This window comes from Pyxicephalus adspersus, chromosome 3, assembly GCF_032062135.1.
Source record: "Pyxicephalus adspersus chromosome 3, UCB_Pads_2.0, whole genome shotgun sequence".
NCBI lineage: Eukaryota > Metazoa > Chordata > Amphibia > Anura > Pyxicephalidae > Pyxicephalus > Pyxicephalus adspersus.
In genome coordinates, this window is record NC_092860.1 from 10,312,756 (window position 1) to 10,339,194 (window position 26,439).

Here is a 26,439-nt window from a genome sequence, read left to right on the forward strand (position 1 = left end):
ATAATTTTTGTTGTTTTCAGCCTCAAGACTTCCTGTGTCACTTGCCTCTTCATCAGACTAGGAATATTTTTGGCTGAGGTTGTTCCTGAGCTCTGGTGGCTCATGGGGCAATAATGTCGAAGAGTCCAAATCATTCTTACCATCTCAACAGTGAGTGTGAATTTTTTTTGTTTTTGCATTTGATTATTTTTTGTTTGAAGCTTCAATAATATTTTAAAGTTCTTTATTAATATAACATTTCTGTCTGGAGGCAGAATTAGATTCTGCTTTGATCGGAGCTGAATAACTGAAAAGATCACATTATACACAATGGTGACGCATCCCTCCACTTATCCCAGCAGGGACCAAGGCCAACAGACAAACAGATATGCCCCCTGCATGAAATAATTATTTGTTAGATCAGTACATTGTACTAATAATTACTGGACTGTAATAGACTGTTTATTATTAGTGAGATGGAAGAAGAAGGGAGGAATCCAATGAGGATATATCTTCTGGTAACACAGTCCATTAAAAAAAGAATGGCAGGGTTCTAAAACTTTCATAAACTTTCCCACAAAACATTACACATTATAATTTGTTATATCCCATCACAAACCACCAAAACTGATCAATGTTATTATAGTTTCCTTCTGCTATGAGATGTTACCTTTTTATAATGAACCTGAATTCCAGCACCACGAAAATCCGCCACAGTTTTCTTTCTGGTCATTGTGCTCACTGAAAAAATTAAGACAACTTTATTAAAATGACAATGATGATCGTTTGAATGTGCCAATAATTCAGGGAAGAGCCCGTCAGTACAGGAATGTGAGAGTTACCACTGCTACTCTTACTCTATACTTACTTAGGTTCACTGAATGCTAAATTCAGTCTTCATGATTGTCATCCTTCTTAGAAAGTGAAACAAAGATGAAATTGACTTCTTAAAGCATGCCTTTGACCTGGCAATAATTAGGCAGGGTGCTTATGGGGCTTGGGGTATACTCTGCACCTGCTACTAAAGGGGAACATTTTTAGGATCTGTCTCTTAATGGCGAATAGCAATTTCCAATAAAGAGACCCGGTTACCAGGGCTTTAATTTCAATTATAATCTTCCCATAAGAATATATCTGGATTTAATGAATTTTATTCATGGTATTTACCTGTAAAAGCCAAGACTGTAAAAGGTCCCTGTTTTGCAGACTCAGAAGTATCAGTCAAGGGGCACTCTATAGTATTCCTCTTTATTCCCAGAGATACACAAAAGTAAAATGGGAGTTCTGGGCCAGCAAACAGCAATTAGACCTTCCAAGAAGAGAAGGGAGGGCTATGACAAGTGGAAGGGGACTGTGGTATGCAATCGAGTTTTCAAATTTTTGCAATGAGTTGCAAACTAATAAAACAAATCGGCTATGGGAAGGTTAATACTTAAAATTGATATGCTTGTGCAATTTTTAGGTTGATGACAGAGTAAAGGGAGTTATTTACCTGCCCAATCATATATTTAGGATGGAAAAAATGGTAGCTCAATGTGCTTTAAATGAGGACAGGTAGATGTGTCCATCCATGGCCGCTCACATTATGAACCCTGCTCTTTCTCAATATCACATTGCTTACATTTAGTAAAGGTGCAGTCCTGAATCTCCACCTTCAGCTCAGTCAGGAAGACGTCCTCCACCGGTTCCAAAGTTAGGTCTCTGAAGTGGATCTGAAACAACATTGGATCTTAACAGCAACTTAATCTGCTGGTACAGAGTTCATGCCTCCACCCCACCTTCATGCCAATGAAATTACTAAATAAAACATTTCCTTTCTTGGTAAATATTTAACACTTGTTCAATGTGATCCTGCAATAGTGGTCCTTGTTCAGGTACCTTCTGCTATGGGTTGACAACCCTCTGTTCCCCTCCCAGTTTTGTTCCTGAATTGTCACCAATATATATTTAGATACACAATTTATTTGTAATGCTTTGTATTTTTTTTGATGGGCCTGGCATTTGCTGTTTTTTGTGTGCCATTTACTATTCTTCCCAGAAGTCTTTTTAAGCTTACGATGTAGTAGGGTAGTGGCCCCCGTATTGAAAAGTGCTTGGTGGTGCGCCCTGCTAAAAGGGCTGGGGAGAACACTGCTATTGCCCCTTGACACACATCCCTGATCCTTTGAAACAATTTTCAAACAATTCCACTATCACCTTGGCCGGGGGCTTATAATGTCCCCAGTAGACTTATAAAACCTTTTTAAAGCTAGAAGTAAGTAATTGAATGAAGAGTGTGGGTGGTAGGCAGTACTAACCTTCACATTGTATATTTGAAAGTAGACCGGCTGCAGTCCAAAGCGCAGGTAGTACGAGGCGACATCCAGAATGAAAGGATCAGATGAGGCATCTCTTGTCGGACATACGGGCTGTAAATAACACGCTTGTCATTGTTTGATACTGAAGGTAATCTACGGTCAGACTTGGAGATCTATACTACAGGGTCATTCTGATGTTACCAGTCCACTTCCCACATATAGAAGATAGATCCAGTTTTCTAGAAATGTCATCCTAAACCTTTGGGTTCCATTCTTACCTAGAGGTGACCAAAGAACCCCTAATCAAGCTAAGTGCTATGGTCAGAGAATCCTGCTGGCCCCATAACAGTGCAGTCTTTATGGTTTTCTACATATATTGCAAGAAGTCAAGGCATGCTAGTAACAGGTGCTCCCCATCAATACACAAAGGATTGGGGTACGATAGAGATAATTAAAGTACTATTTTTACCAGGGACACACCTGTGTGGTGCCGTTTTTTTTGTGTGTTCAGTGCCTGTATGACTATGGCAGCAAGAACAGATTGTAAGCTCCTCTACACTGGGAATTTCTTCAGTAGGTCTCCTTGTCATGCTGCAGAATTTAATAGTCTATAAATCAGCGGGATGCAATTCGATCACATTGCTTGCTCAGCCAGGTGAATTAGATTTAATTTTGTCCCCTGTGCTGGGGAAATGAATCGGAATTTCTTTGCCTGGTATGGTATGCTGTTATGTGTATCTTCCCTCCTATTATGTGTTAATTCCCCCACCTCCTAGATTGTAAGCTCAGGGCAGAGTCCTCTCCTCCTGTGTCATTGTCTGTATTCGTCTGTCATTTGCAACCCCTGTATTTTACCCCTACAGTGCTGTGTAATATGTTGGTGCTATTTAAATCCTGCTTGATAATAATAATAGTAATAATAATTTGTGCACTGGGTATGACTGAATGAGTGAATATGCCAGGTCCATTGTTCTGCCTTCTCAGCACCATAGTCTCGGTCTACTTACCATTAGTGCAAGTTTGGAGATCCGGCCACATAGAGTGTTGATGTTCCGGTCATACCATGGGTCCACCTGACCCAAGTACCTGCTTAGTTCATGCATCTCACATGGTGCTTCCTCCTGGTAAAAAGCAAACCATCATCATCAATGTAATTAGTATCAAATAGAACAGTGATTTTCCATTTGTTGTATTGAAACAGCAATGTATAAGGTGTAGAAATCAATAGCAAATGGATTTCACTTTGAATAATAAAAGAACAGATAGACAGACTTACTATATCAGATGAGGATTCAGCCTGCTCTCCGTGGACAGGGATGTAAAAGAACTGAAGATTGGCTTTAAGGGTTCTGTGCGGCCTTCTGGCTTCTCTCTTCCTAGAGGGTAAAAAGTACAGAGATTGTATTTACTAATCTAGGTTCTGCAATAAAAGAATACAAGAGTGCTTCAGCATGGAAACAACAGTGTAGAATTATTGTATCCTGCTGCACAACTGAAGCTGCATTACCACGTATGACCACATGATGGCAACAAAGACACAATTAGACCTACTGACAGCATCATGCACCAACCTTACCAATGCCATTACAGCTAACATTAAAATAAATCATTGATCTTTTGCATATCCACAGGTACTGGTAAAAATTGCAGTACCCAGCACTTCCAAGAGTGCCGAATGCCCCTTACTGCTGTGGTTGATCACCTCCCTTCCAAAATGCAATTTTACTAATATCCCTGCATCTTTGAAGGAACCACAGAGCACTTTGGGAAGGCAGGCATTATACACCTAAGAATGTATAGAATGCTGCAGGGATTCTTTTAGTGCTTCTGGATCTGCAAGAGTACAGTGGTGGTACCAGTCATTATAGTAAATGTATAATAAAACAGATGTTGACAGCAGAGTTTCTTTAAAGAGACACTGTCACTTTACCCATTCATGGAATATTAACATATTTAGCATTCTTTCCTAATATGAATAGTGCGGATCTTGTGCTGGCCTGTCACACAAAAAATACATGGAGGATAAAAGTTACTGAACCAAAATGACTGCCACTATTGTTTCTCATGATGCCCTGGTAAGTAAACGTGGTGCCGGTTCGGCTCCAGTATGAGATGCTTAGCAGGCAATATCAGTAAACCACATTTTGGAGTTATGAATACCTGAAAGAAAAGTAAGCTTTTGCCAGTCTCCCCAGAGCCCTGTCATCACCCAAAACGATGACCCTAGCGGTGGGCAGCTTGTCAGGACCAGAAGGGACCTCAGTGCTCTGCCCTGATAGCCTTTGTAGAGTCCCAGTTCGGCTTCCTTTGGGTGCCTTGGTGAGGTTTTGAAGCAGGACAGCGGAGTCGAGGTCAGGCCCTTTCTTCCTTATACATGGCTTCCTATGAAGTTTTGCCATTTCCTTCTCCTCTGCCCCAGGCAAGTCCCTCTCAATCCCACTGTCATTGGACCACACTGAAATGCGGTTCTGCTCGTTGCCTTCTGAGTCCATTGCCAGTTCTGGCATCTTGAACGACTCAATCTCGGTGTCTGTAGCTTGGGTTTCACGAGTGAATAGCATGAGCTCTTTCCCTGTGTACAAGGTAGGAGAAAGTTATCGTTGACAAGATTCATTTATAGAATGAATACTATCACACATCCCAACACCACCATTATTCACATGTGATCTGTGGCAGATGAAGGATATACAAAAGTAAGGGATAGTGCAGCTAAAATATTCCTATGTAAATATTAGAATGTTTCATCCTACAGTGTATAGAACCAAACCCTAATGAAACTTCCAATCTAACCCCTTCCCATTGCACATCAAATGTCTACAATGTCTTTTTAAAGCTTGGTAGACTCTGTAGGTCCCTGACTTTTCATATTATTAGACACTAAGTTTCTTAATTTTCCGTTACTGACAACTTGGGAATTCTTTCTGTGTATTTCTTCTCCTTTTATTACATTCTCTTTAATCTAAAAACAATATATTTGGTAATAAAGAAGAGGTGATGATGGAAACCCATCATAAAGAGCACAGCGGGTGTGCAGACCAATTAAATCAGCACTGGGATGGTGGTTGTCCCACATAAAGGGCACAGCAGGTGTGCAGACCTGGGAATTGACATTAACATTAACGTTTGAATTTTACATACACAGAAATATGAATATAAAGTCTATGAACAGCTCAGTCTGTAAATTTGCACTGAAAGCTGCATGAACATCTTCAACCATACACTGGACATTTCCAGACAGATTTATAGATTGTAGGGAAACTGGTGTAGAAAATAAAAATTACATAGTTGATCATCGTCAGTCCAGAGGTGGACTCCGATATTCGGGCTGGGAAGAGGTATTCCCTGAAGCTTTGATTCTGGATCTTCTGGAAGAGAAAAGAAAAGGAATGTGTCAGCCAATTATTGAGTGGAGAACATTGAGGAATATTTAAAGTGAACCCAGCGTCAAATACTTTTTGAATTGTAAAAACTAAAGCAATCTAAGAAATAGGAAGCTGCAATGTTTTTCATGTTTTCCTTTAAATTTAGAAGGAGCTTTATGGGAGCAGTATGTGTTCAGCATTCCATAAGGGGCCCCCAGACATATGATTTGGTTGCTGTGACAGTGAGTTGTGATTTTTTAAATTTTATTTTTATATTATTATTAATTTTTATATTATTTTTTATTATTATTGTTAATAATAATGATAATAATATTATTAATAAATGGGATTTATATAGCGGCAACATATTACGCAGTGCTGTACATTAAATAGGGATATCTCATGGCATGTTTATTTTAAGCTCCAGGCACACATTAATGCAGCTATGTAACCATTAATACATACTAATACATGAGAAACAAACATATATTTTTAAAATGCAATCCATGTGCTGAATGTGACTTGGTATCAACCTCATTTGGTACCTGCAGAGCTCAGACTGAGAAAGGGGTAAGCAGAAGGAGCCAATCATGTGAGTTCAACTTTAATTAAATCTCTGTCATTGCGTAAATCTTCTATAAAATACTATCAAAGAAAGTCATTTAATTCCAAAATTTACCTTTTTGTGATGAGGTGACAATCTTGTCATAGATCTCCCTGAGCCTTTCGCTGTGCTTTCTCCTATTGCCTCCACCTTCTTGCTCGCTTCGCTCCACCGCAGACAAAACTTCCTGGAACCAAAGTTCCACTTCCTCTGTGGTTTGGTTCTTTTAAGGTCAAAAAAGGAGAGAAGAGAAATAAAACAGGAATTAAACATTAAAAAACAACACAAGAACATAGAAAGTGCAGAGCTCCTGTGGGTCACATGACTTAATGGTGGCCCTAGGTCATGTGACCCGTGGAGGATCCCAGGGATCTGCTTAGAATAGCTGACAGGTTGTGATGGCTGCATGAACAGGATAGGTTTGTATTACACAGAGATACCTGGGAACAAAGTGATTGATAACAGTCAGCACAGGAAAAGAGGTGCTTACTGGATTTGTGGCAGAATTATTGAGGTTTAATTTGTAAATTTAGCAGCCTAAAAGTAATTAATAAGTTCAGTGTCACTGTTTACATACACTTCATATTTCAACATGTGAATTTAGGATCATTTTATCCAATTCCAAGGCTGAATGCAGCATGTCCACTTACCTCCAGCAGTCTTCGCAGCAGAGCTATGTCGCAGTCATTTCCCAGGGCGGCCTGGATGCTGTTGGCAATGACATAACTCATGCAGGATGCGGAGGTGTGCGACATCTGACCCGCTTGAGTCTCCCGTAAAAGAGTGTTACACACAGCCTCCGAGACCAGGCCAGGGTCCAGAAACAGCAGCACCCTGCAAAAAGGAATGCCATGCTTTGTTACTGCAGCTGGTTTTAGAATAGAATAGAATTTCCCTGTCCTTAGGGAATTATGTGATCTTGACTTCTAAAAAATGCTGATTTTTTGGCTATCATAAGGATGCTGTGGTTCAAAGGTGGATTTTACAGCAAATACATCTATTCAAATTGTATTATTTTAACTAAAGTTTCATTGTTGCAGTCTGAGAAAATCCTTTCCCTTGCCACCAAGAATGTGTTATGGGGATATTTGTTTTTTTTTAAGGCAAAGATCATCACCCACCAATCAGAAATCATCCTTCCAACTGCCAAAAAGTGACATCTGAATATAATTTATTGTTACAGAGATGGCAGTCACTCACTTGTCTTGTTGATGAGAAACGTCTCTTTTCAGATTTTGTTCAGAAACAACCATCTTCTGATAAGAAAATCCTGAAAGAAGAAAAGAGATCTATTAAAAAAAGAAAAAAAAACTCACTGCATTGTATGTAAACTGAACACTTAATGTGCACTCAATGCATTAAAAGATGAGCGGTGCAAACCAATAATTTCTTGCCTGTTGTCACCCCTCTGCAGAAGCCAGTGGTAAGATTGCTGTGTTTGTGCTACCACCAAGAACTCTGACAGATCAAGGACCATTTCTAATTTTGCTGAATTCTTCCACATGTGCATAAACACCCACAAACAGCATAATTGTTTTGGAGAGATATGTGGATTTCATTATGCTATCAGATGCAGATAGTGCTTGGAAAATTCTCCGGATATACCTGGCACTTTCTTTTCCGTTTTGATCCTCTGGGCATAGTCCAACCCAATTGTGCAGTACGGTTTGGGCAGAGTCAGAATCTTCTTACAAAAGACATAAACACGTTCGTAGAGCTCGTCTGAGATGTATGCCGCCTGAAAAAGATGTAAGGATGTGTATTATTTATCAATATGTAACACCCTGAATGCACTTAAAGATGCACTTATCTCTCATTTTCACCTCAGCGACTTCCAGCACATGGTGCCAAAAATGCCTCTCTGGAATTAATTCACTTTGATACCTGGGGTTCATTTATTATTATACAGTATTATTATTATACAGCATTTATATAACGCCATCATTTTACGCAGCACTGTACAAAGTCGATGGTCATGTGACTAGCTGTCCCTCAAAGGAGCTCACAATCTAATCTCCCTACCATAGTCATATGTCAGTAATGTAGTCTAAGGTCAATTTTTGAGGAGAAGCCAATAAACCTTACTGCATGTTTTTGGTATGTGGGAGGAAACCAGAGTACCCGGAGGAAAACCCACGCAGACAAGGGAGAACCTGCAAACTCCGTGAGCCACCGTGCTGCCCCATGATTACCATGATGCCTAAGCTACCCCCTACCAATCATCCTTCTCCATTCTCAGGGGCTACTAAACACAATGGAGGGCTCCATTGTCTAACCAAATCAGTTGGGTTTTCCATAGAGGACAGCTGACACATTGGGCTGTGTGTTCTTAGACTTGCCACATTTTCGACAGGTGACATCTTTAAGAATTGGAAAGCCTTCAGGTTTTGCCACCTTTTGGTAAGTTGGATGAATTTGATCCGACGTACAGCAAAACCATTACCTGAAGACGTAACCCTAAACCCCAAAACGTGATATGTTTTCTGAAAGCAGAGAACCTGTAGAATATAATGATGCTGGTTGCTATTTTTCCTCTGGGGTGCATGAATATGTGCATGTGTTTGGGAGAGGAGAAGGAGTTGTATGTTTTACATGATATTGGATTTCATTACTTCAAAACACTTTTTCTTGTTTTACCCAATAAACGTCATTACTTTTCTAAAGCAAGCCCTCTGACTGCTTCTATGCCTGGCCATACCAGATCCATTGTAGCTGGACAGCTCAGAACTTGGATACGTTTCTGGCTTCATTCTACAGAAGGGGGGTCCTGTAAAATAATTTTACCTATCCTGCTCCAATGGCCTGCAGAAAACCCCCATAATAGTGCAAATGAGGGGGATTTGCACATTGCCTCCATTAAGAAGTGTTTTGGTGTCTTTACAGCAACCCAGTTTGGAAATGACTCACAATCCTAAACTCACATGACAACCCTCATATGATATTTTAGTGTTTGTTTTTACAAATACATCAATTAATAAACATTGCTACTAGCAGAACTGGCCAAATGCACATGTGTCCATTGATTGCCAGGATCAAAAGGAAAATATACTGCTGTACATGATGGCACAGGATTAGTAAAAGCCTCTATAGCAGGCTAATATCTTATGCATTTCACACTGCAGCACCTAAAAACATCAAGGTGTTTGTCTTCTGTAGGCGCTTGTAATAAATAACATTGTTTTACTACAATTGTAGACTTTATGACTCTGATTTTATTAAAGCTCTCCAAGTCTGGAGAAGATACACTTTTATCAGAGAAGCTGGGTGATCCAGCAAACCTGGAATGGATTTATTCAAAGTCATTTGCTAGCAAATGTTTGGAATCCAGGACCAGATCCATTCCAGGTTTGCTGGATCTTCAAGTTTCACTTCTGAAAATGTATCCTCTCCAGCCTTGGAGAGCTTTAATAAATCAGGCCCTATTACTATAGGTTTACATCTACTTTCAGTTTCTGGAGTGGTGCTGAGGAATCCTCCTGGGTGGGGTCATCCCTGATACCCTTCTTATCTCTTACACGTCACACTATATTCCACAACTTTCCAATGTAACTTCACACGTATGCTTAGTACATAAGACCATTTGTATGTAAACATTATGTAGCCGAATACCATAAACATATATGTATAATCATTAACTCCTCTGCGTACCTGGATCGAATATTATGGAAAATTATTATAATATTATTAATGGAATCACTGTGCTACAAAGACCACAACTATATATATTATTAAATGAATGGCATTTCTCTCTGTTTATATTTAATAGGCTGCTGTTCCTGCATACACATGATAAAATTGTCATGTTAATCTTAAGCTGGACAATCAAATCAACAAAAACTCAATGATCAAAAATACTACTGAAAATGGCAGCATGTATGCCAAGCATAATGGCTTCTGTACTTTCCTGTAGCAGGAGAAATACAGGACAACCAGGTAACTAATATTTTATATTTCTCTTAAAACAGGTCCACTTTAGGCAAACGTATAGTGATTTACTGACATTTCCAGGACCTACCTTTGTGATGGCGTACATCAGCGTGTGCAATAATGGGATTATATAGTGCAAGTTGTCACTCAGTTTTGCCTGAGAACACAAAAGAAAGACAGACAGATGAAGAAGTTCAGTATATTGAACAGAGATAACATTTTTATTCAATTATCTGTACCTGTAGGGCTGAGCCCATAAGCCTCCTCCAGGGTGGTACTCAGCCTTGAATTTACTGCCCCTCCTCTCTTGTGTCATGTGACCTGTCACATGACACTTGTCCCAAGTGACTTTGCTGCCTCTCTGGCCAAAATGCTGGAAAAATTGTAATGGCTATCAAAGGGACCAAGTGACACCAGAATGGTTTTGGCAGTAAGGTTCAGAACCAAATTCCACATTTTTTTGTGATTGTTTTTTTCTGCTGCTTCTTGTGGGTCAGTAACAGAACTATGGGGTAAAGGGGTGGCAGTGTTCTCCGCAGCCCGTTTTAGCTGGGCGCACCACCCGGCAATTTTCAGCAACCACCCGGCTGTTTTTGGGTGGTTACTGAAGAGTTTGGTCACAAATCAGGGGATTCCACCCGCCTACAATTTCTTTCCACCCAGCTTAAAAAAATTTCTGGGTTGAGCACTGGGTGGTTTTTCTGAGAAGAGGAGTCTCAAGACCCTTTGCAGATTAGGTAAAATGTAGCCATCATGGTTTTTTCAATGCATGCTATAGTATTAGAAGCTGAGATTTTTCTTTCTTTCTCTCTCCTTCCCTTATTTTTTTTGCTCAGAAAACTAAAAGTAGATGAATATTTCCTTTTTGCTGGGCACTCAGGGCCTTGGGGGGAATGGGTGGTCATGGTGGTGGCATTGACTGGGCAAAGAATGGGCTTGGTTGATAGGTGCAGGGTGCTAATCCAGGGATATATTGATCATTCACCTGGTTGTACACCCATTGACCAATGTGCAACCAACTTAAATTTAAGGGCAGGGTGCACCAAGAGGACAGGAAGCAGTGGTGAAAAATGAGCATTTGCTTTAAGATTTTTCCAACTGCAGCTCCAAACTTTAACAAAATCTATCAAACTAACTTCAGATTCCAGGAACTTCATCCCTATTTGGATCAAATGACCAACACTAATGTTAGGATTATTTAAAGTGTCTTTTATGCAAATTGCAAGTTTATCTGGTAAGTCAGGGGTTAAATGCAATCAGGAATTTGGAGCGCTTGGACGGCGGCGCTTCTCCCTCTTCCTGTTTTTCACCGGCTGTCTTCTTAGCGACAAAAGACTGACCTATATTTCAGTGAACTGGGCTGAGATCTAAACTCTGTGATCTAAACTCTGCCCAGATTCTTCCTGGCATCACCCTGAGCCTGCAGAAAGGGCTATAAAAAGGCCTAATAAAACCCAGCGCACCGCCTGGCATGCAACATGGACACAGCAGCCACTCTGCATGCCAAACAGCATCTTGTTTGTTTCTTGTGGTTACAGAAGATGCCACAATGATAACAGGAAACTCAGCACCAAAGAAAAGCTGATATTTCAGTGACAAATACAGAGAAGTTTAGTCATCTGTCAACGAAGGATGAGCAAAAACGAAAGTTTTTATTTCAATATTGGTTAAAATCCAAAGAATTTCAACAAAATGTAATATTGTAGTTTCATTTGTTCAATGTTTCGAGGACAATAAAAATGCAACAGTACACACTGAGTCATTTTTTAAAGCTGTGAATCTAACATTCACGAAATGCAGGTGAATGTATTTTAAATGACAGTGATTGAGCCCTCACCAGACAATGCATGCTGACAGGTAAAACAGACAATAAAAAAGTAAAAACACAAATTAAATCTATTAAAGTACCTCAATATAATGCCCCCACCCCCCCAGCTGTACCCCTCTATCTTGGAGTCTCCTCCTGCTGTACAGCTCACTATCATTGTACAATACATGAGCCATCCAGTAGTATTACCTGCACTGGGAATTGGGAGAGAACACATTCCATGTGAACTGATTTTACAGGCTGAAACTCACCTATCTAGTGCATTACCCTACTTACTTACTATAAACTTACTGAATGACTCCCTATTGCACTAAGGCAATGCAGCCTCCATCCACATTGTTAGGGTGACTGTAGAAGAGCATTTGCCCTTTGAATCTGCCCTCTTCTTTAACATTTCATTTTTTTCTTTTATTATGTTATTGTCTGTGACCCTATTGGGGAGACTTCCTGGTCTGAATAGAAACCAAACAAAGTCTCTAACCCCTTCTCACCCCATCTAAAACATAACAATTAGCATTATCAGCTGGGCTTGTACTTTAAGCCCCCTTTATATTATTCCCCTCCCCTGCTGTATGGGTATATAAATGGCATTCCATTGGCAGCATCTTACCTTCTCCAGCTCCTTAATGAGAACACCAACCATAATATTTCCACTGTAGGGGTTCCGATCCAAACTCTTGTGCAGGGTCCATCTTAGCATTCCTGAGGAAAGTGTACAATGGTCATTCAAAAATACCTCCCAATTGATGTCCCTATATGTGCATCATATTGCCATGTTCAAAGATTGCTTTTGTATGCTATTGTTGTGTTATTGGCTTTGCTGGTTATTGTACTTTACTGTCCTTTTACCATAGTATATGCAGTGCCTGTAATACTATATGGTGGTCCTGCCAATATTAGTCTTCCCATAGATGTACTGTCACATATGACAACATTTGTTCTGTGTGTTTTGCATTGTCACTCCATGCTTCACATTTCCATTATGGACTGTAGGCTGACTTGCTATTGCAGAGCGCCCCTGCATGTTCAGCCTGAGTCTGTTCATAGCCTCTTCACACACGTCAGCTTCTTAAAAATGCTTATTTGAGCAACTGGGCATCTAGATTTGGCAACATCCTGATGAAAGACTCTTCTGAGCTACTTCTAGGTTTGTGTTGTCATGTCCTAGCTGCAAGTGCATCAACCCAGTGGTCATTGGAGCAACATAAAGATCTGAATAGTGCAGGTCAAAAACTGTTTAGGGCCTGATTAGACTATTAGATGTTTGCAAATGTGCATTATATTAGGGCAGCCAAATTAATGCACTGCAAATGCACCCTAACGTGCCCAAAAAAGCAAAAAAAAATCTGATTTTTTTTTTAAATACCACAACTCTGCATTGTCTTGCGGTATGGGGCTGCATGCAGAAAACTCAGTAGATATTTGAAGTTGACCATGAAAACAACAACATGTTAAAAATGACTTTTGGTGAAGACACCCGAATGCTCCCTCTCCTTTCGGTCCCCCCAATCGTACCTGGGTCAGAATGCAGCGTCGCGTGCTGCCCATCAAGGCCCCGGAGGATGGCTTGCACCTTCTGATGAACCATGTCTGCCTCAGTTGCTGAAAAGAAGAATATTTATATCAGTTAGGGTTGTTTGTAACCATTACAGCATCAAAAAGGAGAACATTTATGGCAATGATGCAGAGCATTTATTTTGAATAGGCTGCCTACTTACCTCCAACATTTTCACAGCACACAATGCACCATAGCAACAAATATGTGTTAACTTCGGGGCACCACTTAAAAAGTTTTAAAGTGTGGTAATGCAGTGTAGTTGTACCCAGTGCAGGGATAGTGGGAACCCTAATAACATGCACAGCAAGTGTACAGACCCAAGATTTCAGTGCATGGATATTGGGAGCCTCTCATATTGGGCATGGCAGGTGTACAGACCCGGGAATTCAGCGCAAGGATGGTGAGAGCCCTTTCATAATGGATATGGTGGGTGTCTAGACCCGGGAATTCAGTGCAAGGATGTTGGGAGCCTCTCATAATGGATATGGTAGGTGTCTAGATACAGGAATTCAGTGCAAGGATAGTGGGAGCCTCTCATAATGGGCACTGCAGGTGTCTAGACCCTGGAACTCATGAAAGGGAGCTCAGAAGGCAGATGTAATACATGAATAACATGTTTTGTGGGATTACCTGAAAGGTCCATAGAGAAGGCATTTATCAGGCCGAGGGTGATGATGGATCTCACACGTGCGTATAATTCAGCTGAACTCTGCTCCACAGATCTGCACAGGCACAAAACAAAGCCATTATTCATTATAATAATGTTAAATATTAATAAAAAATGTTATAAAGTTAAAAAAAACCCTGACATTTCCTTCATTGACGGTCAGAATACCTATAAATAAAATCATTTTGGGTCACCTGATCATTGTCACCTGTTCATTCCAGTCACTGAGCTTCCATATTGTATTTGTTCAAGGAAGAGAATGGAAAATTCATCCCCTTGTTTATTGTAGATAATTTTTCCATTTTTTTTTTGCTCCCACCCTTCATGATGTGCAGATGTTCTCTGGTAATAATAAAGTTTACAGGAGACTGCTAGTGAGTGGCGAGCAGTGGTGGCACCATACATATGGATGATCCAACAGCATTTATAAACCGCTCCTTCAGTTGTTCTTGTTTTTGATCTGCCCTGACTTTTGGTATTTTCTAATGTTCTCTTTACTGGTCAAGACTTAGGAAAGTTCAGCCTGTAGCCTCAATATCCGTTTGAGATTAAACTCACCGCACACGTAGCAAAAAAAGGAAGTAAGGGTCCGTCACTGTTAACCCTTTCCAAATTCAGATCATTAAACACTTAGCACAACATTTTGTTTGTTGAAATGCTTTTTTTTTTTTTTTTTTTTTTTTTTTTTTTTTATAATATGGTGGCAGATGCTAACAGGATTCTTTGGTAAAAACATTATGGTGACTATTAAACTGAACCTGTCATTAGATTGTAATATTAGGTTAGATTTTATCATGTGTGGTGCCCATTTATCACTGTCAGGTATTTACTATCTCTTGCAGACATCACAATATTTCCACTGCCCATGCCTTTATCTAAATTATTCTTTAAAAGGATTGAGTTATCTTTGTTCCTCCATCACTCAGGGTTCCTATCTACTTTTTAGATGAGAATTAGCTTAGTTTGGCATGGCTTTTTTCATCTCTTTTTGCATTTTCTTTTCAGTTGAACTCAAACTATTAGTATTTTATCGCTATTAAGCAGAATGTTTGGTAGTTGGAACATGGTTAGAAGGAGAAGGGAGCTGGCTGGGATTTTTAAAGCAGTCAGCAGTTACAAGCTCAGGAGAAATGAAACATTTTTCCATGGCTATAAGTAAAGGATGGAGAGATGGAAATACCGTCTGGCTGTTGTAGAAGATGGAACAAGTGATGGAAGAATGAAAAGATTTCTTTTCCAGTCCGTATAGCGGAGGACGCTGTGTCTGCATTGAGATTTATTGCTTTTCCGGAAATGTATCCAATCCTCTCCCAGGCGGCAGAAGCTGATGGAAAATCTTCACCGTCATGAGCCAAAGGTAGTAAGATAATTACACTGATGTTGGTCAGTTGGCTTATAGAACAAAACTTGGGTTAAGTATTAGGAAGGATGACCCACAGTGTCCATCTTCGAACTTTGTATTGGCCAGATGTCCTGTAGATGTTCCACAATAGTTGGCACATTCATTCAATCAGGGTAATTAGTGCCTCATTTCGGGGTCTAGTTTGGTATTTGTCCTGCACAAAGCATGCTACATGTATATGGATGACACCATAAAATCTTAGGAAATCACCTGGCAAAGCAAATTTTTAGAATTCAAAGAAATTCTTTAAATTCTTGAAATACAAAATTGGAAACAAAAACACCCTTGGAGACACTTCGTACCTGGTTCCTCTTGCATGTGCTAACCATCTGCCTTAACCCACTTTGTATAATGTAGGGGGCATCTGACACACCAGGGAGTGTGTGGATGTGAAGAGTCTTTGGACAGACTTCAAGACAGGTAAGATATTACAAAGGCCACCGGGTCAGAAGAATACAATGTCTCTATTTTGCTAAATGTTTATGCTTCCTATTTTAATTTAAGGACGGAAGCCCTGATTTATAAAAGCTCTCCAAGGCTGGAGAGAATACACTTACAGAAGTGAAGCTGGGTGATACAGCAAACCTGAAATAGATCTTGTCCAGAATTCAAAACGTTTGCTAGAAAATGATTTTTAAAAATCCATTCAATGTTTTTTGGATCACCCAGCTTCACTTCTGAAAGTGTATTCTCTCCAGCTTTGAAGAGCTTTCATCATTCAGGCCCTATGTGTCTTCAATCAGCTGCATAAATAGTTATCTTCCATCTTTGCTTGCTTTGTTTTTGCTGTCTGGGGTTGCTTTATAAAGTTTAAAGCCTGAATTAGACACAGCAAGAGTGATTTACTAAAGCAAACAAACAAGAGTAGGGATAAAACCAACATTGCTGTATTGCAGGCCCAAATGCATGTGATTGGTCACAGGATGACTGCAAACTCTTGTTTAATAAGTAGGGTACAGTCCTGATTTGTCATGTGTGCTGAACATTCACTTAAAGTGAAAGTTAACTAAGATTAAAAATGAAAGCCAGACAGGCACTTTATTTCAGAAAAAACACGCTGTGTCCTTTCTCCAATAAAAGAAACTTTCCAACTTGTTCACCATTATCTGTAGAATGTATGTATAGTGTTCTGAGCATGCTTTTAGCTTAGCCCATAAAGCCCATATCTTTACTTATTGAGAAGGTTTTTACCAGGTTATTATTTGTAATCCGTAAAACATCTTTAATAGGGCTTTAGGTCTCCTATAAAGTTCATTACAAAATGCTTTAACAAAATCTGACTAGCTAAGCAGAAAAATACTCAAAATAAAAGAAAAAATTAAAGCATTAAAGTCCTAAACAGTATACTGTTACTGTTAGATAAAAAAGACTGCAAAATATGAGGATTTGTCTTTGATATCTGTATTCCAAGACCCAGTATGCTGACTTTTTAGGAAATGTTTCACGCATGCATACAATAATCTGTGCATGCTCATGCGCATATTTCCTACAGGGCTGGTTTTAGGGTTGGGCAAACTGGGCAATGACCCAGGCACTCATCTTCTCCAGGTCCCCCATTGACAGACAGGCTGTGCATTTGGGGCCCACACTTTATTTTTGCTCAGGGCTCAATTTGTGTCGCTGGTTTCCTACATACAGGTAACTGATGCTCTTTAAACATTTGTTCACCTTTACCTTCTGAAGTTTTATTCCTATGTGATCGGTACATCTAAAAAAGCTTCCAATGTAGATCCAAGAAAACATTTGCATTCTGAACATGCAACAACTTTACTTGCTAGTAAATTGCAAGTACATACACTGTTGCTGTGCGCATGCAGTTGTGCACAATGCTGACACATAGCAAATTCGGTCATATTAAAATTTGCTTGTCAATGTGCCATCAATGCATGATTGTACCTGCATATCATTTGGTAAAGTAGGCACAATTCCATTTGATCCAAAAATGGCCCGTTGAAGCCGCCAAAAATATCCCATGGAAGAAGCCACCTTCATCCGATCAGCTCCTAATGAAGCCACTAACATATGATAAACTTACATATGTTGTAGTCTGATGATTGTACCTACAAATCAATTGGTAAAGTAAGCTCAATTCCATTTAAACCAAAAATGGCCCCTCCGACAAAACACAGTGCAGAGTTCTATCCTGCTGGGAGCATTTCTTGAACCTTCAGTGCAGGCACTCCAGGAATAATAATATATCAAAAGTCTATAAGCAAATATTCTAGCAGTGAAATGAAGATACAAGTTTCCCAAAGCCGGGTGTTCCATTCTTCTGGGTTCCCAGAACATCACCTACAATGTTTCTGCTCCATGCAGAACACAATCCCTAATTATAGCCGACACTCACAAACACAGAATCGCTCCAGGAAGCCCAATGTACGTCTCCAGCCTTCTACCAGGAAGGAGAAATATTTGATCAAAGGCGGAGGTTGGGGAAGTTTTTCTTTCTGCTGAAAAACAAATCATCAACTAAAGATATCTCAGCAAGTAGCAGGGGTTCCTGTTTTTCCTCTAAAAATATACAAACGTCAAATAAGCCCGTATTGGGAAGGAACTTGGTGGTTGATGAATCGCAATTGAGGAGGGGGGTGATGAAATTACAGCCGGGGGTGGACAGGCCAGGGGGTGAGACACCTCACCATGCATGGAGAGTTTGAATGGCCTATGATTCCGCATGTGGTGAAAACCTTGTTTTTCCATTGAACTATGTGGTGACCTCCATGGCACTCATAGAGTTAGAGACATTTCTCAGCAGGGTGGGCAAACATAATCATACATTCATGAATCATTTGTTTTGACTGTTAGCTAATAACATATAGTAAATGGAATACAAATATGAGCTGCTGTACTTGCAAAAAAAGTTTCTGTTCTTCCAACCCTGAGATATACAAAGCTCTGCCACTGCACAGATCCCTCTGAATGGGCAGAAGACCTCAAGCCACAGTTAGGCTACACTAACAGGTCATGATGAGTCAGAATGAATCTCTCATTGTCACTCTCTTCTACTTATAAAAAAAAGTGACGGGACAGGGCCACTTTAATGATCAGAATTGGGCATATACTGTTCAACTATTCTTTAATGTGCATTATGCCATAATCATTGCTTGTTATAATCTAAGATGAAGACAGTGTGCAATTCCAAAGCATTTTGTGTATGAAGTGAAATGTTCAAAAAGTGAAAACGTGAAAATGTGACAATAACTGCCAGTAATGCACAGTACAGTTCACAACATCCTCAGCATAGGAACCATGCAATAGGGGGAGTAAATAGAGCCCTCCATGAATAACAGATATAAATCTCTTATTACCCGCTGCACAAATCATCTGTATTTTGTGATGAATACTTCTTGGTATTTATTTCATGAATCACAGTACTGAATCTCGGTGTCTGTTCACTTCTTCCTAAATGACACCAATCAACTCCTAATGAAGCCACTAATATATGATATGTTATCTGCATACCAGGCACCTGTATGTCAACTTTTTAAAACATTTCTAGGCATGCTCACAATCTGTTAATGCGCAGGCATTGTTACATGCTACAGGGCTGGTTTTAAGGTTGGGCAAACTGGGCAATGACCAGGGCCCTCATCTTCTCCAGGTCCTGCATTGACAGACATGCTGTGCATTTGGGGCCCACACTTTATATTTCCTCAAAGCCATTTTTCCCTGGTTTCCCACCTACAGGTAACTGATACTTCCCAAACAATTGTGTACAACTAAAATGCTTTTAATGTAGACTCAAGTCTATATTCTGACCATGCAACAATTTTACTTGCTAATAAATTGCACGTACATACACTGCTACCATGCACATTGCTGTGCACATTGCTGACACATTCGGTCATAAAAGAATTTGCTTGTCAATGTACCATCATTGCATGATTGAACCTACATATCATTTGGTAAAGTAAACACAATGCCATTGGACCAAAAAATGGCCCCTTGAAGCCACCAAAAATGGCCCCTTAAAGAAGGATGAATCCACCTTTGTCCAATCAGCTCCTAATGAAGCCCCTAACATATGATAAAGTTACAATATTGCAGTCTGATCACTTAGGGGGAGGACGCTGAAAACATGCTTCTGTCTGCCTGCAGCAGACCGATGTCATGATCTCAGCCTAGACAAAGTCACTAACTACATCTTACAAATGGCTTTTTCAAAAATTCTGAAAAATTAGATAGATGTTGTACAACATTAACAAAATACAGTATATAGTCTTTTAAAATTTCCAAAACATCTGTTGAGTGCAAGATTTATATTTTGTGGATCATGTCTCCTGCACATATTGTATAGGGATAAGGGGGGAACCACTATATTATTTATTCTCTTTTCTCTTTGTAAAATAATGCTGTTGCTGCATATTGTGACATGTCACGGATATATTCATAGAGACATTGTAAAAGTGCTGACAAGTCCAGTTTAAAGAGACAACAAACTTTCTTTGCCCCCTTTATTAATTAGAATGGTAAAAACATATCTCAAGCATAACAAGAAAACATTGGAGGGGTGGGTGTAGTTTTACCTTTGTAATAAATAAGTAATGAGTGAATGTTGTCACCCTAGAAGAGGACATGTGTTACTTGCAAGATCACAGGGTTATATACAGGGGGACAAAAAGTCAAGAAAGGAAAACAATAGTAGCCACCTCATCCAAGTACTGCAATAGGGGACATTATTCTTGTTGGGTTTAAATACATGTGCAACATGAAAGCTTATTGAGCAATAAGGGAGCAAATGGGGAGGGGGGGTTACATCACTGAACATGGGAGCCAAGAATTTCATGTACCTTTAGATGCATTTGTCTCTGGATTCACTTATCAAGGTGTCAAACACACATTTATCTTTACATTTTCAATATAGGGTTTACCAGCACACTATTGTTTTGCTTCATATACATCTTGCTTTGTCAGGCAGGTGTCTGGGTACTACAGACACTTTAAGCGTTTCACACAAATGGTTTTTCATGCAGCAGAGTTTCCTGTGGACCCGCAGCCCATTCTTTCCCACCCCTCGTCCCATGAACCTGGCCTTGAGTATCCTGGAACTTTTTTTAGACAAACAAGGCTAGTGCTGTATAACAAACCTTTTGTCTATTGTTTGCTTACTTTCTCTTATCCCATGGGCACCCAATAACCTTCCCAATTACCGAAACACCAGGCAGCATTTTCTGGAGATGCCATTTTTAAAAATATCCGTTGAGGGGAAAAAAAACATTTTTAGACTGTGAAAAAAGCAAGCAGAAAGACTCAAATCTGTGGTAGGTTATCAGCAGAGCGACAAAAGCGCCTGAACAATGACTGATAGAACAGTCACAAGTTTGTCACCAGTGACACGACCGCCACAGGCTAAAAATAAAGCAAGACCAAAAACTTAAAAATGAAAAAAACAGATGAACACCTGCAACACCGTGTTAAGCATATAGGGTGAGTTCGGGAACATGCTTCTTTTTCAGACCGCCTGATTCACCACACATTCACCGCCAACATCTTGACCCTACACATGTGACTTGTGGTCAGTAATGTTCTCACAAAGATAAATATATACACCATACAAATATCATGTACAGTATTTACAAGTAAGGTCTTGGCTGATCCTGGTTTGTTTGCAGGATTTGTTTAAGCTATGATCACAATGATGGTGAGGTTACAGTGCATTCATTGCAACCTTTGTGGAAATGTTTCATGTAGCTGCTTCCAATGGCAACGCTATAGAGAAGGAATGGGGGCGGCAGTGAGTGGTACCACTAATGCTCACTGCTGCCAATTGCCAATATGCCAATGCTGATTCTTCAAGAACCAGCCATACCTTAACCTGACTCCACTTTGGACCCGTTGTCAGAAACCTGGACCTGGCTGTTACAATGACAGCTATGCCCTTCTATTGCCGGGAGAGGGGCCTGTCAGCATAAGTCTGCTGTGCCTACCTGCCTTTGGTTGGACCTTGCCGGGAAAATATTTTTGATGGCACTGCAAGATTTTGAATGCTGCCTGTATCCTTCCTGGGAAGGTTTACTCTGACTTCCAGTGCCTGATACCTGTGGAAGCCACAACTGTATGGAAAAAAGTGTCCCCACTGAAGCCTTAGCAGCAATTCTTATTCCATGAGAAACAAGATTCAAGCATCACAGAGACATGAAGTGAGGTGAAATCAGCAAAACAACAGCACAGATAGCAAAAAAATGCTACTGGGGTGTTAATACTATTCAATACTAAAAAGAAATTATTTGGCTTGAGTGACACTTTAAATTTAAGCTGGGGCTCTTATGCTGTGTGAAGTGCCTGATATGCAGTCCAGTACCTGGCACCTGTTCGTGTATATATATATATATATATATATATATATATATTTAATGTACAGTGCTGTGTAATATGTTGGCGCAATATAAATCTTGTTTATTAATAAAAATAATAATAATGTTAATAATAATATTTAAAAAAAATATAATTATATATATATATATATATATATACACACACACACACATTTCATTAAACTGACCTCTAGTATTATCCAATTATAAGAGCTATGTGGGTTGCTCTTTGAATCTTGGCGTGCCTTGTGCATTTCTTCCAATGTGCTGTCATCTAGTGTGACATTTGCCTCTGTGTAGGAGCTTCCTCTAATACAGACCGGTCACTGCTGCTCTCTCCTTGTGCAGGGTGACTGGTCCTGTATCCGCCCTCCTGTTTATTTTTTTGCAGGCATCCTGTGGTGAGTAGGATTGCTGTATCCCTCCCGCAGCTCTACTCTGCACAGGCTTTGTACAACACAGTGATGATATCACTGCTACATTTACTAGGCGATATCTGGGTGTGCAAGGGCATTTTGTTTACATAATTTGGATTTATATGCTCTGCAGTTATTGAATAATTTATTTAAACTGAATTTTTTCAGCATGGAGTTCAGCTTTAAACAAATAGTGAAAAACCAATATCTAACATATCACTTACACTAGCTTGTTTTTTTCCCATTCATTTTGGATTATATGGCCAGTTGACATGCAAATAACAGTTAGTGGTTCTTGCATGCTTCACGCTTCATTTAATTAGCTCAGCACACATAAAAACATTTGCTTTGATTTGTAGAATGTGATCAGGTAATTAGAAATAGTCTGACTGCTGGGGAAGTAAACATATTTCTACCAAAGTTAAAGCAGAACTGAACTTGAAAAAATAATTGCTAGAAGGTACAAAGTCTCTTCTGCCAAAAAGGTATTCCACCACCATGTTTTATTTTCTGTTTACACTTTATGGCACATGCACCATGCAGGGTACAATCCCTAAGGGCAATAAAGCTTTTCAGTGCATTGGCCACCAATGGTGAAGAGGTTCCTGGCAACCCAAAGTAGCATCAGCAGAGATGGCAAAAAAGAGCCTTTATAACATAGTGCTATGAAAGGGTGCATTGTAAAGTAAGTGTGCTGTACAAATAAAAGCCCACACAGGAGATTATACTCCTCCTAGATTGTAAACTCTTAGGAGCACTGTCTGTATCTGTCTGTCTTGCAAACCCCTATTTCAAGCACAAGGCTGCGCAAAATGTAATATTGCTAAATAAATCCTGTTTATTATTAATATTAATAATAATAATAATAATATTATTTTCTGCACTAAGGTCAGGCACTGCCACCTCACATGGGATTGGGTGAGACAGTACAATGTGGGCAGGGGGCAATCATCATGCACCAGTCACTAGCTCCCTAATGTGTATAATTAGAGTGCAGATCAATGGAAAGAATGTGAGGAACATAGAAAGATGTATACATAGATGGTGAGGGAAAATTAGAGAGAAAAGTAGGACAGATAGAATGACACATCTAGAATAATAGACATACAGAAACAGAAAGATGGACGCATACATACATAGTGCTATTGGTCTGGATATTAGAATGTAAAAACATAGATGGAAAGATTCATAGATGAACAAAATTAGATAGATAGATAGATAGATAGATAGATAGATAATAGATGGATAGATAGATAGATAGATACATAGATAGATAGATAGATAGATAGATAATAGATGGATAGATAGATAGCTGGATAGATAGATAGATAATAGATGGATAGATAGATAGATAGATAGATAGATAGATAGAAAGATAGATAGATAGACAGTTTTTTGGGTGGGGCACTTTGGATCCCTACCCAGGGGTGCAGCTGGAATATTCCACATTTGGTCCCACAATTAATTTACTCATAACCCCATTTTGTTGTAAAACCATCCCTGCAGAAAAAGGACAGGTGCATACATTTTTAGGTCTTGAATAATATGATAGATAGATAGATAGATAGATAGATAGATAGATAGATAGAGAGTAGAAAGCTAATCTAAGAAATTTAATTAGAAATGAATGGGGTCTTTCATGCTTCTGGGTGGAAGTCCCTGGATTCAAAGCTGTACTCCAGACTGAAGATACCGTTCCTGAACCCAGAAAGTCTCAAGCTGGAGTTAAATTGTGAAGCTTTTAATGGCTTTGCTTTTAAACCAGTGATTGAAGGGCATAGGGGAGACTGTAGCCCATGCAGTCATAACTGCAGCAAAAGACCAAAGATTGACAAATTCCTTAGCATAAAGATTTTAGTAACTTTGCAAATCTGCATACATACATTCTTAACATGTCACAAGCTCCACATTTTAATTTTGAAAAAGCCACCCATGAATTAAATTTTAGGGCTTTAAGCTGACATGATACCATTTTTCTGCTGCAGGGTATAGACATTTCTTCTTCTTTTCTCCAGTGATCAGACATTGTAACTTTGTAGCAAGTCACAAGGTGAAAGGTTGCAGCAGGGCTGACACAGCCAAGAACTGCATGGACACCATTGTCTTAGTCCAGAAATGGTGACCCTGGAAGACACCTGAACAAAGGTTACTCAGTCTTTAGGAAAAAGTAGATGAAACCAGGGGGAGTGCTGTGGTCTCTGTGGGAGACCTATGGAAAATCTATGCAAAAGTCACTCTGCAACTTACCTCCTGACTGCTATAAAAGAAAACTTGTGAGACTTGTGGTTCCTCAGTATTCTGTAGCGTTCAGGTTAGCACACACAACCTACCTGTGTCTTCAGGATCCCAGCACGCAGCTCCCATGCACAATAAACTCCAAACATGAAGAAGCAGAACAAGAGACCTCTGCACATCTGGGCTCCTGGCTGACTCAGTAGCAGTGGAAATAATGAGCGGTTTGTCTCCCTTTCCACGCTGCATAAAGGACTTTTCACAGCCTTAATAAGAGGGATTGTCAGCCCGGGGACAATCTCAAGCTGCGCCGGGTTGGGAAGCATAGGGAGGGAGTCAAAAAATTCCCTCACATTTCAACATTACACTGGCTGCCGCTTAACCCATTTATACCCAAACTCCATATGAGTCAGTACAGCACCTGCTCATGTGATCCACCCAGAAGGGTTAATATTCTGCAACCACTCATGCGAAGATAAAAGTTACCACTTCTAATGGAATATTTAAAGCTTTTTCCTAGGATCAATATGCATGCCTATCAAACATTAATGACTGACATTCCAAGTTAACTGCATTACCTAACAACTAGAGGAAACCTTGTGGCGGCATTTTGGATGTTACCTGGAAATCTTCAAAATGTTCTAAAACATTACAATGAACATCTAGCTAGACATCTTCTCTTTAATCTAGACACCTCATGTCTATCAATTCTGCCCATTTCCTGTGAGCCCCGAAATACAGGCTGGCCCACACTGCCCTAAAGTGGCACTTAAAAATTAAATAAACTATAAAAAAGGCAAATTAATGCAGCTTTGTAATCATTATTACATCATTAAATGTATTTCTTCAATGCAGTGTAAATACCTGAATTTGACTTGGCATCAGCCTGTTGCAGTCCTAGTATGGCAGAGCACAGACTGGGAGAGAAAGAAGCAGAATGGGAACCAATCAGCTGTGCTGCAGTGCAAAGGTTCAGAAGACTCATTAGTCTCCTGCTTCTCATTTCACTGTCCAGTAACAGGCTGGAAGAGGAACAAGACTTGAGATAGAAAAATCAGGTCTTTGGATTGGCCTGGCCAAGTTACCTGGCTGTTATGCAAACCCTCTGGCTTCAATACTTTAAACAACTTACCTGTCCTTTTATTTGACCCCTATTGATTCATACAAAAGTCTCTGACCTATCATTGGGCCTGATTCATTAAAGCTCTCCTAGGCTGGAGAGGATACACTTTCATCAGTGAAGTTTGGTGATCCAGCAAACCTGGAAAGGATGTGGTCCAGGATTCAAAAATTTGCTAGAAAAGTGCAAATGTCTTTAAAGAAATCCATTCCAGGTTTGCTGGATCACCAAACTTCACTTATGTAGGTGTATCCTCTCCAGCCTTGGAGAGCTTTAATAAATCAGGCTCATTGACTCTACATACAAAGATCAGCTCACTGACCTCATTGCTTATTTTCTGTGTATCCAAAGTGGGGATTTGGGGTTTGCAGATTCAGAATAGCAGCCAGGCGATTATCATTTTTACTTTAAGTTTACTGTAAACATTTCCATTGGTAGTAAGTGTGCAGGTATGAGGTTTGTTATCTGCAAAGCCAATAGGCTCCTCCGGAAACCATAGTGAAAAAAACGCCATTCTTCATTCGTTTTGACAGCGCACAGAGCATTGTTATACAGTAAAAGCCGCTACATAGTAAACTATAAAAATGTCACCGAACAATGGCAGGAAGCTGTTGACATTAAACAAGTCGTTTGGTCTCTGTGTGCAGTGTGCAGTGTGCAGCAAACAACGTCTGTCTCGCTTACATGTATATTCTATATACGGAGCCAGCCATGACCTAGTGCGCTGCCAGTG

General features: G+C 39.8%; 1 protein-coding gene across 5 annotated transcripts in view; it reads right to left on the bottom strand.

The window, feature by feature from the left end:
• Positions 1-26,439, bottom strand: part of PIK3R6 (phosphoinositide-3-kinase regulatory subunit 6) — a 42,284-nt gene that overhangs the window by 4,212 nt on the left and 11,633 nt on the right. For 2 of the 5 annotated variants that reach the window (XM_072403556.1, XM_072403555.1), the window contains exons 2-16: positions 14,186-14,277; positions 13,513-13,599; positions 12,608-12,699; positions 10,258-10,326; positions 7,848-7,980; positions 7,443-7,512; positions 6,893-7,076; positions 6,318-6,465; positions 5,558-5,641; positions 4,437-4,848; positions 3,553-3,652; positions 3,284-3,397; positions 2,277-2,387; positions 1,601-1,691; positions 650-720 (exon numbers count right to left, since the gene is read on the bottom strand). In XM_072403556.1, the coding sequence (XP_072259657.1) occupies positions 650-720; positions 1,601-1,691; positions 2,277-2,387; positions 3,284-3,397; positions 3,553-3,652; positions 4,437-4,848; positions 5,558-5,641; positions 6,318-6,465; positions 6,893-7,076; positions 7,443-7,512; positions 7,848-7,980; positions 10,258-10,326; positions 12,608-12,699; positions 13,513-13,599; positions 14,186-14,198 (1,779 nt within the window). In that variant the 5' untranslated portion in view covers positions 14,199-14,277. Of the gene's footprint in view, positions 1-649; positions 721-1,600; positions 1,692-2,276; positions 2,388-3,283; positions 3,398-3,552; positions 3,653-4,436; positions 4,849-5,557; positions 5,642-6,317; positions 6,466-6,892; positions 7,077-7,442; positions 7,513-7,847; positions 7,981-10,257; positions 10,327-12,607; positions 12,700-13,512; positions 13,600-14,185; positions 14,278-14,416; positions 15,758-24,684; positions 24,839-26,439 lie in introns of those variants that run through there. The other 3 variants (XM_072403557.1, XM_072403553.1, XM_072403554.1) reach the window with 3 other exon arrangements.